This window comes from Corvus moneduloides, chromosome 3 (genome assembly GCF_009650955.1).
Source record: "Corvus moneduloides isolate bCorMon1 chromosome 3, bCorMon1.pri, whole genome shotgun sequence".
Classification (NCBI taxonomy): domain Eukaryota; kingdom Metazoa; phylum Chordata; class Aves; order Passeriformes; family Corvidae; genus Corvus; species Corvus moneduloides.
The window spans coordinates 19,218,584-19,233,831 of NC_045478.1; the positions used below are offsets into that span (position 1 = coordinate 19,218,584).

A 15,248-nucleotide genomic window follows, 5' to 3' on the forward strand; every position below is an offset into this window, starting at 1 on the left:
GAGAGGGAGAAGAGTAGGCTTAGGCACACCAGGCTGGTTTTCAGCAAATGCCTTGTGCTTATACAGGACGTGGAGCTCCCCAGCAAAGGGCACTGGAGCGTTTTGGGATGAATTTGCTCTTCTCGATGATGAATTATGTCAGCTGGGCAGATGTACTGCTTGCTCCAGCTCTCAGTGGATGATGAGCTGACTGCAGCCTGTGTGCTGATTTCAGCCAGATACAAGCTCCTGCCTCACAGTCTCCTAAATAAACAGCTCTAGAAAGAGGTTGAAATGGCCCTACCTGGCTCTTCCTAATGTGGCAGATGATGGATAATTGAACTTCCCACTGTTTTTCCCTATGAGTGTGTACACAGCCCTTCTTTAGTAGGAAACTGTTTTTCTCACTTTGTAGCAGCATTACTGTTAACCATTTCTAGGTGTTTTATTTCTCTAAGTGTTTCTGAAAAGTGAAGTTGCAATTTTGAAATGAAATTGTACTAAACTTAAAAGTTGGAAGGGGGAAAGGGGTGAAAAGTCATGTTTCCTGGGGTTTGGGTTGCAAGCTAGATGAGATGTGGGGAGACAGCTGACCCTTCAGTCTGCCAGTGTGGGCTCAGTTTATGGGAGGGGGTGCAGGCACAACCCATGCTTGCCAAATGCAAACCCACCCAGATCTCCATGCAGCCAGGACTGGCTTTTGTGCTGTGGTCCAAAAGCCTGTCTGAAAAATCAGTGTTATGAGCAAATAGGAAGTTTAGCTTCAGTCAGACTCACATGGGGGAGGCTGTGCTGTGACATGTGCCTTACCAGCTCAGGGATTTGTGTGCCACTTGTCTAGAGGGAGCACTTGAATGTCCTCTTGTACAGCACACTGGGGCTTCCTGCTCCCAGAACAAACTTTGGGGATTTTTCAAGGTACAACTACAGGAATAAATGACAGTTATTGCCTGCAGCAGATTTTATTCCTTTGATTTATATGCCACAGAAAATTGGGTTTCAGAATGTAGAGTAAAATGACTGCTTTCTCCTGGTGCTGGTATCCAATCTAATTCATCCCCCTTCTAAGCTTTTGGTTCCTTTTTTTTTTTTTTAACAGAAGCCAAGGTGAGACTTTTCATTCCTCCTTTGGGCCTTTCTGTTTTGATCTCTCTCTGCAAAAGGAGAGGTGGAGGCAGCAGCGTGCGCCCTCAGGAACCCCCACTTGCAGAACAGCCATCCCCTAACAGGCTGGGGGAGCGCCCAGGAAGACAGAGCAGGTAATGCATTCTCCTCAGGAGAGATTTACAGTTTGGAGTGGTGATGAGGGATGGACAGTAAAGCAGCTGCCCACAGCAATTGCTTTCAGCAGCTCGCTGATGTAGGATGTGACCTGGGAAGCAGGACTGAACCACCTTGTTTTGTTGCCTCTCTGGAGGAATATATACACCCGATACAGCTCCCATCTCCTGGCTGTCAAAATAACACACGATCACCCCACTGCAGATCGTTCATCATTTTCATAGCACGATGCATTCTGCTGCTGAGAGGTGGCAGGGGCTGCGGGGGTCTGACTGTCAACACGTCGGAGTCCATGCCCTTTAGTGCTGTAGGTGTCTTTGAAAGGGTGAAAGCATTGCACTCTGAAAGCGGTTTTTGTCAGCCAGGAAAAAAGCAATTTGGGACTGGTATAAAGATTCCACACCTGCAAAGAGGTTATGTGGGAGATAGCAGTGGGAGGAAACAGCTGGGCAGAAAAAAAATGTTAATATTAATAGAAAACATTCCAGAAAGTGGAGAGAGATGGGAAGGAGAACATGCCATTCCTTCCGATGAAAAATGCATGTTATTTTCATGGTGATTTTTGTAGTTTTTTTTCTTTTTTCTCCCCCACCCCCCTCTCCCCCCCACTCTTCCAAGTGCAAAGTGAAATCGATTTTTGGTCCAAAAACATGGTTCTGTTTTACCACAGATAGTGGAAAATCTTGGTATATTGATGTAGTATGAAAATTCATGTAAGTAGTTCCAGCAACATCGTATTGGCAGCATTAACTCAGGCACAGGAAATATTTCAGCTCCTCCAGGATAAGAGTTTAAAAAAAAAATAGGAGAAATGGTACCGAATTGAGATGTTTAAATATAGCTTTTTTTGGTACCTATGTATTATTTTCTGCTTTAATCCAAACCTTCCCAAAGTGGCATATACCCCATTTTCTCATGAACATCTTGAGAGAGCTCTTCTGAAGGGGGCTCAATGCAAACTGTGGATGGACAGTCTGATTTTTAATAATTTAGGTGGGCAAACTGGTGGCTGCACTCCCTTGTTATATGTCCTGGGGCAAGTTACTTTGGCTGGATTTTTTAACGAAAAGACACTTCACAGCCAGTTGGTCATTAACTAGTAACATCCACTGGGGGGGCCTAAAAATAGGTGAAGGGAAATGCTGTTGGTGGTGGGTGTCTCGTTCTGGGCTGCCTGAGAGTGGGGGCTGTGCTGCTACCTGCTGCTATGGGAGCTGGTAGCTGCCTGGCCTGGCTGCTGAACTTGACAAGTACAAATCTTCATGTACTCAAAGCATCGGGTCCTACTGGCAGAACAGGCACTCTCCTGCCAGGTTTCTGGTTCCAGGATTTAGCTTGAACTAGGAATTTGTGAGAAGGGACAGTTTCCTGACAAAGGCAGTCATTTAATATCAGCTGGCAAACACCAGCACACATAAAGACTGAGATGAAAGCTGAGCACTGTTTTGAAGACTATTTCTTTGTGGCTAAATTGAGGATTTGGATATTTGGCCAAGCAGTAGATCTGACCTGTGCTATGCTTGAAAATTACATCATCTGTTTGTGAGTCTTTCCTGGGAAAATGATAGAAATTCTCAATTCCCTCCGCTCCCCCCAAAACAGGGGAAGAAGTCTGAGAATAGGGTCACTGCCTGTTGTCTTCTATTTCCTGAAGTCAAATAAACATATCAACTTATTAGGGGATGAATTAGTGTTACAATTTAAATATTCCTGGCTCAAAGATCCAGATTTGATCTGATTTGCTGCACTCATTGTGATTTTACAGCTTGATTCTCAGAACACTTTGTGTGGTGGCAAAAAGGTAATACTCTGCTATACCTGCAATTTGAGAAACCTGGTCTTGTGCAACTGAGTCACTAGCTCTCATTATTTATTAACTGTATAAATAGCCAGATAAGGTAAAGAAGCAAAATTCTACAAACAAAAATGCTTGGGGAAAGATTCAACAGTTAAAGGACTGTGTATCTCTTTCAATTCTGGCCTCCCCTGCTGCAGTTCTCTCTGGGATACCTGTATAAATTTTGTTTCATTCTCTGTGCTGCTTCTCAGGCTACCAATTAAAAACTGTTGTGACTGTCAATATTGGCTGGTAGAAAATTGGGCTGTGTATGCTCTGGGACTGCCTTTGGTCATGGACACAGCCCAGAGCAGCCAAGCTGAGCTCTGGACTCTGGTTTCCCCTGTGATCACAGGCATTTGAGCTGGGAGAATTTGATTTGGGTCCACCCTCAGGCTTATTTTTTTCCCAAATGATTCAGGCAACTTAAAGCTGACCCGCTATTCATGGGAAAGAGGTGAGCTGTCCTTGGTGATGCTGCAACAAAACAAAGTGGTGGGGCACAAACAAAGTGGTGGCCGGGTTATGCACGAGCCTGCTGCCTGCCACTGGAGTGTGTCCCAGAATTTGAAGTACTTGCTCACATCTTGCATTGCAAAGAATGGGGTTTTTTTGGGGGGGATTGTTGTTGTTGGGGGGGAATTGTTCTAATAAACAGCTCTAGTTCTGCATCTCTTTACTTCAGTTTTTTCAGTTTAGTACTAACTGTTTTGACAGTTTTTCAAAGCCGAAGAGGAACCTTCTCCCCCCTTCCTTCCTTGCCTCAAAAAGTAACATCCAATTTTTTCACCTCTTTGGGGGAAAATTGTAAGCCATTATGGCTGCCTTTCAGGTGGATAATTTTAATGACTCTCATACATAATATACATCTGCAGATGACTGCCCAGATTTAGGTGTTGATCCAGAACACCTTGGAAAGGCAGCATCTTTCCCCATCCACAACTTTCTCTTCCTCCCTAAGACCAGGGTTGTGACCATCTCTCACACCTCTTGAAGATGAGAATCTTTGAATTTCTAATTCCCAAACTGGCTGGGAGAACTAAGTGGGAAAGCAGCTTTCTGCTACCATTTCCTGAAAGTTAGTGCTGGAGCTGGTTTGCATTCAGCACTACAGAACTGCTGTTCAAATGCCAGAAACTCTGTGCAGGTTCCTACATCGTAAGGTACCTCACTGGTAAGATAATTTCTTCCTCAATGTTCTATTAAGTGGGTAGAAAGCAGGGTCGAAGAGGTGGATGGCATCTTCCTTTGAGCTCTTATTATAGGTGTGAGCTACTGGATGAATTCACCTTGTTCTAACATCTTTAGTTTCGCCAGCCTCTGCTCAGGACAGCAGCAATATGGTTGCTACCTAAGCAACCTCAGAGAAGTTGACCCTGCCTGCTGGGTTCTGCCTGTCTGAAATACATTTACATCTGTATTTGATGCTTCAGTCCTGTTTTCCCATGTTGCTCGGTTGCAAGTTGAAGCAGCAAGGGAACGCGTGTTTCTCACTGCAGCCGGTGATGCAGTACCACAGATCCTGCACTTCTCTTTTAGACGGCTCCAGCGCATGTGGTTGATTAAGCACATCAGCTGACATACAAATGAGAGAGACGTAACTTAGCTGGGCACACAGATCACACCCTGCTTATCCCCCTCTCCGACTGGATTTGCAAAACACCTGCAGCAAAGGCTTCACAGAGGGGCTACCTCTTATTAGGCCTAGTACACAGAAAACCCAGCAGCCTACCCAGGCAGTGCAGTAATTCCCAGCACATGCCTGTGTTGAAAGCCTCCAGATGAAGATGTATCTGAAGATGGTGTTTGCTGCCTGGGTGAGTTCTTCCACCACGTCAGTGGGCTCATCCAGCTTGTGCAGAGTGCTCCTGCTGACATGAAGGATGGGGTAGGTGAAGAAATAACCATCCTTTCCAGTACACTGGCTGAAGTCCATTGTGGAGTTCCAGGCGTGTCTGCACATACCTTTGGGGAACACTTAATGTGTCCAGTCTGAAAACTGAGGCACCAGGAAAACATCAATGACAGCTGGTGAGGGGATGCCATTATCACCGGAACTGCAGTTAGGTATTAGAAATGGCAGATAGGTGCTCAAGTTCTTTTGAGGACCAGAGTCTCTGTGCATAATGTAATTATCTGAATGTCTGAAGTACAGCTTCTTTTCTCCTCTTTTAATAAAAGTGGAAATTTAAATGCAAAACTTCTGTTAAGGTACATTAAGCCTCAAGATTTGAATACAACAATCAGCTCCTTCAGGCTCTGCTTTCCACAGCTTTTCTCACTTAGCCAGATGATATATGCAAGCTGTGTTTTAGAACTGAGCTCTGCCCTCCTTTACACCAGGAACCCTCATTAAATTCAGCTGAATTCATTGAATTTAACAGGATTGCCTGGTATAATTAATGTTTTGAGGACAGAGTTTGTCCTTAGCTTTAATGTTTTAACATCATATAGAGCATTCAGATGTGTAACAGGCAGAATATAGGGAAGTCAAACACTCAACTTGTATATATGTTAAATCCAAACCATAAAGTGACATTGACAGTCTTTCCTTGATTTCATAAACAGTTAACAATTTGCATACATCCAGCAGTGATAATATGCCTTTGCATTTAAATTTTAATTATTCTGCAAGTCTACCAGGATGTCACTTGTTTAATGGCTCACTGAGCTTAGAGGTCACCCAGTCCAAGTCTCCTCTAATGGCATTTTTATCTGAGTAAAAGCTTCTACGGATAAGAACACAGCAAACATGCTGAAGTGAGACCTATGTAGCAATACACATGAATTAGAATGTACAGAAATTTGGAGAACAGGGGATTATTGTTGCTGCCTGTTCCGAGCTTCCCTTCCCCCTCCCCGAGACACTTGCCTCTGCCATGGGCTCTGAACTCCTTTGTTCCAAGCGCGGGCAAAACCAAATGTAACTCAAACTCTTTAGCAGTGTCTGATTGGCCGGTCACCCCGGGTCCGCCTCCAGTCCTCCCCTTTCCCCTTCTCCTAATAAAAGAAAGGGCCCGAGAGGGGGCCCGCCCTCTTTGGCTTGCACCCTGTCTGCGAACATCTTGTCTCTGTCTCTATTTGAAAGCTTCTAATTGTAGGAATTGGCAACCAAAAGCTATATTGCTCCCTCTTTGCTTCTACTGGTGGTATTAGATTTGCAGCTACCATTTTGCTGCTTTTAGAGCTACTGAAATGCTGGATTGCCTGTGCTACCTCTCTAGGCTGCCCAAGGCTTTCTAAGGCATTGAACTATGAGCCTAGCCGGTAAAAGCTGTGAGTATCTCCACAGATTATGTTTTCAGAGTGTTTCTTTTTTAATGGTTATTTGACTCTGACTAGGATAATAAATTTTTATTCTCTGCCAGTCAGAATACAGACTGTCACTGACATGAGCAGTATCAGGCACTACTGAATCAAAAAGGAAGTTTACTCCAGTTGTAAAGAGGCAAGTGGCTTCAGCATGTTGGATGATGATGGATCATGCTACTTTCACTTAGCATTGGAACAGACAAATGAAGCTTCCTGACACTTCAGCTAAATGTGTGTGAATCTCTCTTGTATTATTTTACATATTACTCTAAAAAATTTTAATGGGAATTACAGATAACTTAGGTTGGAAAGGACATTTGAAGATCATCTAGTCCAATCCCCTCCCAAGGGCAGGGACACCTCCCACTAGAACAGGTTGCTCAAAACCCATCCAGCCTTTGTCTTGAACACATCCAAGGATGGGGAGTCTCTCTGGGTGAACTATTCCAGTGCTGCACCAAGAAGTAGTATATTTTCCTTATGTCCAATCAAAACCTATTCACTTTTAATTTAAAACTGTTTCCCCTTGTCCTATCACTACATGTCCTGGTAAGTTGTTCAGTGCTTTCAATGTCTTTGAGAACAATGGTCATCACATACCAGAGTTCTTTTCATCTCCAAAGAAACCCCATGACTAAGAAAAGGGACCTATACTGGAGAAAATATACTACTAGAATATCAAAATGAGTACAGGGAGTAACATACCTGATCAGATTAACAGGTGTAACAAACTGAAAACTACAGTAACTTCAGCTATCAGCGTAAACTGAGAATCTCTCCAATTACTGTTAAACTGTTAATTCTCGTTTCTTTTGCCTCTGATTCGCGAGTTCTTTTACTCGGAGTTTGCATTCAAACACAGGAGGCGCCAGGCTTTTCTTCTAATCGATGTTTATTATTTTCTTATCTATGGCACAGCTGCATGGAATGTGCTTCTTAGTTAACAAGGTGGAAAACGGCCCTGAGTTCTACCTTCCAAGGCCATTTAAAGTCCAATCTATCCAATTAGGGAATGCCAATCAATTTATTTTTACTTATAACCCAGTAACTATTCATTTATGATCTGCACTGCGCATTTTTTGACCCAAAAGTAAACCACACAGATTTGTGAAAAAGAAGGGGAAAAGAAGAACAAACCCACACCCAAAATCCTCCATCTTGTTACACACATATATGTATCACTATATCCCATAAACCTAAATTTTCTACATCTCTACATATTCCACCCAGTGACATAACTTTAATTACACAGCAACAATCTCAGTGTTACCCCATAATTTGGGAAGCCCTTCCCAAGGCCTCAGGTCAAATGCAGTGTGCTTTTGAAGATCATTACCTGTCAGCACTGAAAGACTGAAATTCTCTAAAGCCAGGGGTTCCAACATTAAACCTTGTCTAAAATCCTAGCAGCATTTAAAACAAATGTAAAACCTCATAAAGAATGCTAATGTAACTACTTTTAATTTACTATTTTAATACTCACTAGAGTTATGTAAATGGTGTTTAAGCCCAGCTGAAGCAGGTGGTATGGAGTATTTAATTTTTGAGTTTAGTAGTGGTACCTTAGGACAAGTCTACTCAGGTGCTGCACCAGTTTAATTCAGATCCAGCTGTGCAACCTACAGGCCATGTCAGAAACAGAAATACCAACTGCTTTAATATTTTTTCAGTTGATTGGTACATAACTGTTGTTTCAGTGTACAAGTATGGCCTGTCAAACAGAAATATACTGTAAAAATGGAGCAAATTCTGTTTCTGTAGGCTTATGCCTTTTCAGGTGACTAGCAACTTTGAAGCATCCTTACCTCTTTTCATGTCTAGACTGCAGAAATTTTGAAACAACCTGATTTTTGAGGACAGCTGTTTGGCCCCTGTACAGTATCTCCAGATGGACAAGCATAAAAATGAGTTACTGGTTACCTAAAAATACAGGTGGGGCTATTTAAAGGGAGTGAGAATTAATTGATGGATATGGTATTAAAAAAATGTAACACACAAAATTGTCCCATGGCAGTGATTTATGACAAGAAACAATTGCTAAACATTAAATCTCAAACCAGTAAAACTGCCCTATGAACAGATGTATGTATTATGTTCCTATACGAGTGGGAGTATCTGCATTGAATCTTTACAATACAGATGAAGGGAAAAATGTGGGCAGAGATGTGAAATACACTGATATCACAGTGGTACTGTGATTCCAAAAATCTGTGTTCTGAGGGATGCGAAAATCAGTGTATGCTGATACTGCTGCATCACTGATAATTGCCTTGTGTCCTGAACCCCATTTGGTTCCACTTCATGTGGCCTAACCCTTAGATACCATTTTCCTTGGGAAATACTTCATGCACAGTGTTTTCACTTGATAATGGGAAAGAAGAGGAACTGAGCTGAAATCCCTTGTGCTTCCACTCCAACTCCCAGTGCTCCTTTCTCTACCCAGCAGAATGCCAGAGTGCAGCAGCTTTTAATCTGAAAGATTTAACAGTAACACAAAATCAAGGAAGTACAGGGAGACCATTTAGTATAGTCCCTCATACTGTGGGAAACTGATACTGTGCAGGACTGTATGACTCCCTCACATGCTCTTGGACACGTCCCTGTGCTACTGGGACTTGGACCAATGGCCTCCAGCAGTTCCTCCCAATCTTGGCCATGCTGTGATTCTGAATGGTGGTTTAGCAAGCAGCCTCCTCTGACAGCCATGGACACACAAAGGTGTAATACTCAGGAGTCTGACAGGGACAAAATGAGACACACATAGTAGAAGCAAATGAAGAGAGGTGCATTCAGAACCTCCTCTCCATAATACACATACTGATACTCTGTCAATAACTCTTAGCTGATGAAATAAGCTCATGTGGCTTGCTCATAGCTACTGAAAAATTACCAAGACAATATAAGGTTAAATTCAGTTTTTCTCATAAAAGAATCTGAGTAGTTGATTATATATATATATACATATATATATAACATAGTGCACTGTAATGAAGAGTAACTGGACAGTAACAGACCTGTAGGGATGAAGCTGGCTCTAGGTCAGCACAAAGTCTTTGCAATGACAGGCCTGTTAGAGGTGACAGGTTCTGTAATAATACCACTGAATATTCATAATTGAATAAATTTTATTTCACATTTACACATTAGCAAGAGTATATACAATTTAAAAAATCAGCCTTGCTGGGAAAAATTAGTTGGAAATCATCTATCCTAACTTGAGACACTGAGTATTAAAGCTATCACCCTCTTTGATAGCTACAGCCTCTAGAAGTGCCTGCTTCTTCTGCATACTGCGAGATGACTCCAGTTCATACATAGTAGTCAGGTTGAAGAGGACACTCTCGTGTAGGTAGTGTTGAGGGTCCTGCTGAACCATTCCTTCCAACTGCCGGAGGGAATCCTTCAGTTTTCCCAGGTAAAGAAGACAAACAGCAGCATTGTTGTTAGCCTAGTGAAAAACATATTGTAAATAAACAGTGTGCTTATAAATACATATATATATATGTATGTATTTACAAGTGATGAGAGAGAAGGAAAAGAAGTCTATCATCTGCAATTACAACATATTTACTGTATGCTAAGAATTACTATTCTGCATGTGTGTGCAAAACTAAAATACATTATCAATTATACAGTGCTATCCTTTTCTTCTTAAAATTCTCAAGATTTACCCTCTGCCATTAAGACCTGCTGACTTCTAAGAGCTGAAACTCTAAAAGACAGAGTCTAAAATGAAATATAAATAGTATAGGACATTAGTCAACTATGAAAGCCAAGTGAAACAAATTTCAGAAACCACATGAGTCTCTACATGCAATCATTTTCATAGATTTTTTTTTTCGTTACTTCACTATGTTTTCAGAAGTGTTTTTCTCTCTCTCTGGCTTACATGTCCACATAAGCAACAGGATGATATCTTCTGATTCCAAAAGCATTTACAAATGACTTCACGTAAATCCAGCACATAGGGCAGTCTAAATACATCATAAATTATCAAGTCAGGTTCCAGTTTCCTTACCACACAAATCAGGTTTTATGAGTTACTTCAAGATTCCAACAGTACAAAGTGATATAACATGTTTAGCAGCAGAAACTTTCATATACTCTGAAAGTTGCAGATCAAGGAAGAACATGGCCTTTTAGAAAAAAACATTTTTCTGTCCATTCAGGAAAACTGACTGATCTCATGTGATTATAATACACACTATTTTACAGCCTGCAAAATGATGCCATTCATGTGTTCCTTAAACTCAGTGCCTTCAGTCTGTAAATGGCCTTGGATCAGATTACTAGGGGTAAGCTGTCTGACTTCTCGGGACCACTCTTACATGACCATGCACTGAAAACCAGGTCTAGAAAACCCGAAGGTAAATAAAGAACTCTTTGATCTCAGTTTGTGACAGGAACCCAAGGCTCTGATACACAATGTGTTAAAAATGTCACGTTTAAAACTACAATATCCCTTCAGTGTTGTGTGAAATCAAGTTAATTTTATACATGTTGGCAGCTGCCGTTTCTTTTTCTGACATGCAAGTCTATGCTAAAAACAGTGAGTGCAAAAAAAAGTGCTTTTGCAAAGATCCTGTAAAAGAAGAGTGTCTCAGAATTTCTACATGCATGCGTAAGTATTCATGCCCTTCATACAGACTGGTTCTTAATTTCCCATCCCATTTTCCATCTTATCCTTATGTATACTGAAAACCTTTTGGCACACATGCCACATCCCATTTTTCTGTAAAGCTCTGAGCATACTCTGGGTACTAATTAAATCCATGCATGACATATTACAAGAATAATTTAGGTGTTCATTATATATGTAGCAATTTGAAAATTTACCACAGCATTTGATGAGTCGATCCTTAAAATTTCTGTGAAAAATCGATGAGCTTCTGCAAAATTATTCTGACCAAGGTGGAGAAATGCTCTAGAAAGTAAGTGACATATAAATGAGTTCTCCTCAAAAACCCAAGGTAATACATTTAAAAATGAACGGACACCATTTTTTATTTTTCCTGTTACAGATGTAAGAGTTTCTGACATTTGTTCTTCACAGTGTGAAGGAGACGCTGATTTACAGACAAATGGAATGACAATTTGGATCACTCAGCTATTACATTTTCTGCCTATGGAAGCAACAGTCTTCATTGTGTTTTTATTAATTTAAATGCAAATACTCTCTTCCCAGAATTATTTCTCTTCATAAAATTAGCCATATAATTTTCAGAGCACTTTTGAATAGTATCTTCTAAATATATTAAGCCAATGTGCTAACCATTGCAAAGTGAGTCCCCCATCACACAGTTCCATTTACTACAGTGTATGCAAGCATCCTTTGAAGGTACTGGGTGGTACTTTCCTGGCAGATCTGATTATAGGATGACTGCCCAAAATAACTTCTCCTCTCCTAAGAGTTATTTATGCAAACGTGTATTGAAAAAAAGCAGTGAAAATATGCAGTGCCTGAAAGAATGAGAAAAAGCTTTGTAAAATCAACGGAAGGATTGCAGTTTCAATGCAGAATAATATGACTGTACCAAGTTACAGAGATCTCCTGAGTCTGTATGCCATTCAGTCTCACTTATGACAGATGAAGTCAAATAAAAGAGAGAAAGAGAACAGGATTGTCTCAAGGGTAGTTTAAGGATCACATTGCATACTTTGTAAAACTACATTTTAAAAAGTTTTCTTTAGCTATTAAATGATCTACCTGTTCATTAAAACCATAATTTGGCTCTGTAGTCCATCCAATTTGTGAGTCACTTTCTCAACATCTTGAAAATATTTTTCTGCAGTTTTTATGTCTCCAATCTAGACAGAAAAATCGTAAGTAAGTTACGACAATAAGAAGAGATACATCCTGATTTTATCTTGTAACGACACAAAATCATATATAACATATCCATTAGCAATCTTTTTACACGAAGGTGACTGGGTAACACCTGTTGCAAAACAATGTATTTGAAGAGCCACGTTAAGGTCATGAAAAGCACCACAGAAGCATGTGCAGTTTGCCTAAGGCAGCTTCTCAGCTGGGGGCTCAAGAGCACTCACAGACTGTAGGGCAGGGAGGCCCCATATCCTCATTTGGCTCTTTTGTTGTAACTAACTGCACAGTTCAAAAAAGTAGGTGAAAATGAGAAAAGGTCAGAGTTACTTCCAAAGGGATGGGGTGTTACTCCATAGGAAGGGAAGACAGACACCAGTGGCCTTGTAGGTAGCACAGGACCCACACCAGGTTAACCCACAGCCTCTGGGTCATAGTCAGGGGCCACAGGATGACTTCAGTGCATCACACCACATGTCAGAAAACAACTACAGTGCAATGGGCCACTGAGGATATTGGGAAGATGGTCCATTTGCAGATTAAAAAAACACCAATGAGTGGCTCGAGCAGGATGAAGGAATGAGAGATTTTAAAACTGGCATAAAGAAGTACAGATTTGATGGAGATGGAATGGCAAAGGGGATTTCTAAAAAGGAAGGGGTATTTCACCTAAAGGAATGTTACATACATTGCTCTTTGAGATGAAAAAAAAAAATACTTGAAGAACGCCACTTATTTTGAAAATAAGTTAGCAGTGTATTTTTCAGGCTGGAGAGATGGAAGAAGATGAAAACTTACTACTTGGTAAAATAAATCAATCAGAATCAGAATCTATCAAAAGGAATAAAATGAAACCAGTTCAGAAACATAAAGCCATGGAAACCAGGCAGTCCTCAGGTGGGGAGATTCAAGGGGCCCTCAAGAGACCACCTGTTTGTTTAAGAACAGGACAAAATTATGAAAAATGTTTGTCACAAATGTGTTGAAGTCTCCTTAAAGCTCTCAGATGGTGGATATTACACATCTGAGTCTTACTAGGAAACTTAATCCAGAATTCTTAAATTGCCCTAGTATCAGAAAATACATTCTATCTTACTGCACTTTTTACCTCAGTTTTTTGTCCTGTCCATAGTGGTAGGGGAGAATGTGCAACCCCTCTTTTTTTACGGTCTTTTGCATACTTGAAAATTTTTTTCTTCCCCTTCTACAATGAGAATCAATTTGCAGGCAAATCAGTGTTTACCCCTTTCTCATAAGTAAATGCATTCTGGATTCTCTGAACTCTCCCCTGTTACTTCACATCCTCCCTGAGTGCCCACGTAAGAGGTCTCAACAATCCAACTGATCTCTCACCAGCAGTGAGAAGAAGGAATCACTTTATATTTCACGTGTGAATACGAATTTTGCTTTTATAGCAAATATCTGGAAGTCCAATTTGTTTACTCCGGTGTAGTTTTCTTACCCTCAGCCTATTTCCTTTCTACAGGGAATAGGCTTGTTGTTTCTTCCCATTTTGTATTTGTATATTACTCCCAGTCTTTGGTAGCATTTTGCCTTTGCTGTTTGAATCACAGCCAATTTAACATTTCAGTTTCTTAACTTGTCAAGATTATTTTGCATTCTGATCCTGCTCTTCATAGTGTCTGTACCATTCCCAGCTTGGCATCATCTGTACATTTTACAAGCATTCTTCATATTTCATCATACAAGTACTACCTAACCAAAAATACGAACACTACAAACCCTAAAGAGATCCTTGTAGACAAGATCATCTAGCAAGTCCTTCTAGTCATCAGCAAATGACTTTCCAATTGCACTTTTCAGAGACAGCAAACATCCATCTGAAGGCTTCATTTAGATTTCTTCCCAATTTGCTTATGGGAGTATCACAGTGGCAGTATCCAAAGCCCTACTCACACCACTAATATAACAGATACTGCTTCACCTCTAACCACAAGACTTAGCCCTTGGCAATATAAAGAAATTATTCTTCTTTACATTTAGGAGATGATCCAATTGAACACTGCAGTCAAAGATGCAACTGTCCATCTACCAAGCATTTCTGGAATACCCAATACTTTTCTAATGAAACAGATGCATTTCTCCCAGATGTTATGTAACTGGACTCAAAAAACCCGAGTATTACTCATTCTAAAATACCATACATTCAGTTATAAAGACAAAGGATACAATTTCTCTCTATAAATACCACTAAAGATGTAAATCACCATGAAAATAATGGCATTTAACTAGAGGATAATGCTGGCAAAGTGTAAATGAATCTGTCCTTGAGTATTTTTAGCCTGGAAATTAGAAGGAATCCCTTAACCATGAGAACAATCAATTTCTAAAGCAAGCTACCAGTCTGCTCTCCTGGGAGCTTGATGCATCCAAATCTAATATGCTTTGATAATAATCAGACATTATTTGTGATCATGAATAGTTCTGATTTCTTAGCAGCATCTTGTATCTTCTCAGCAAACATGCCAAACTCTTAAATCTCATTTTTGCCACAGAGGGGAAACAGTTTACTTTTTAAAATTTTTTCGTGGAGAATACCATTTAAAAGAAATGGTCATTAAAGTAATTTAACCAATTTAAGTGGTCTTTATAACTTAATTTTATTTAACTTAGTTCAGAAAGTATGACTTCAGTATCTAATAATAATTAGCACATCAAACAAAAATGAAGATTCTACTGTTAACCTTAAATAATCCTATCCTCTAACAAGGACCCTCCAATATGCTACATGCTTAACTTTGTTGTTTGTCTGGAAACCAAGATTATTTTTCTTAAGTACTCCTAGAAATTTTTTATTGCTTTTTGACTCAGTTTTGCAGCAATCTATTGCAGAAGGTAAGGTCAGGCAGCTTTTAAAATTCTTTCTTAGTGTACTTACTCAAATGGCAATTTTGGATAGGTCGGCCAGTGGGTACTACACAATATAATCCTAGAGACTAAAATGTATTCACTATTTCTCCATTTCAGGTGAATTTCTGTTTTACACATCAGGTG

The 15,248-nt window shown here is 40.3% G+C and overlaps 1 protein-coding gene across 6 annotated transcripts in view; it reads right to left on the bottom strand.

Annotated features, from left to right (window-relative positions):
• Positions 1–8,185: 8,185 nt before the first annotated feature.
• The window catches only part of TRAPPC12 (trafficking protein particle complex 12), a 51,468-nt gene continuing 44,405 nt past the window's right edge, over positions 8,186–15,248 (bottom strand). For 4 of the 6 annotated variants that reach the window (XM_032104515.1, XM_032104518.1, XM_032104517.1 and 1 more), the window contains exons 10-12: positions 12,117–12,217; positions 11,246–11,333; positions 9,517–9,857 (exon numbers count right to left, since the gene is read on the bottom strand). In XM_032104515.1, coding sequence (XP_031960406.1) covers positions 9,615–9,857; positions 11,246–11,333; positions 12,117–12,217 — 432 coding nt within the window. In that variant the 3' untranslated portion in view covers positions 9,517–9,614. Of the gene's footprint in view, positions 9,858–11,245; positions 11,334–12,116; positions 12,218–15,248 lie in introns of all 6 variants that reach the window. The other 2 variants (XM_032104514.1, XR_004239337.1) reach the window with 2 other exon arrangements.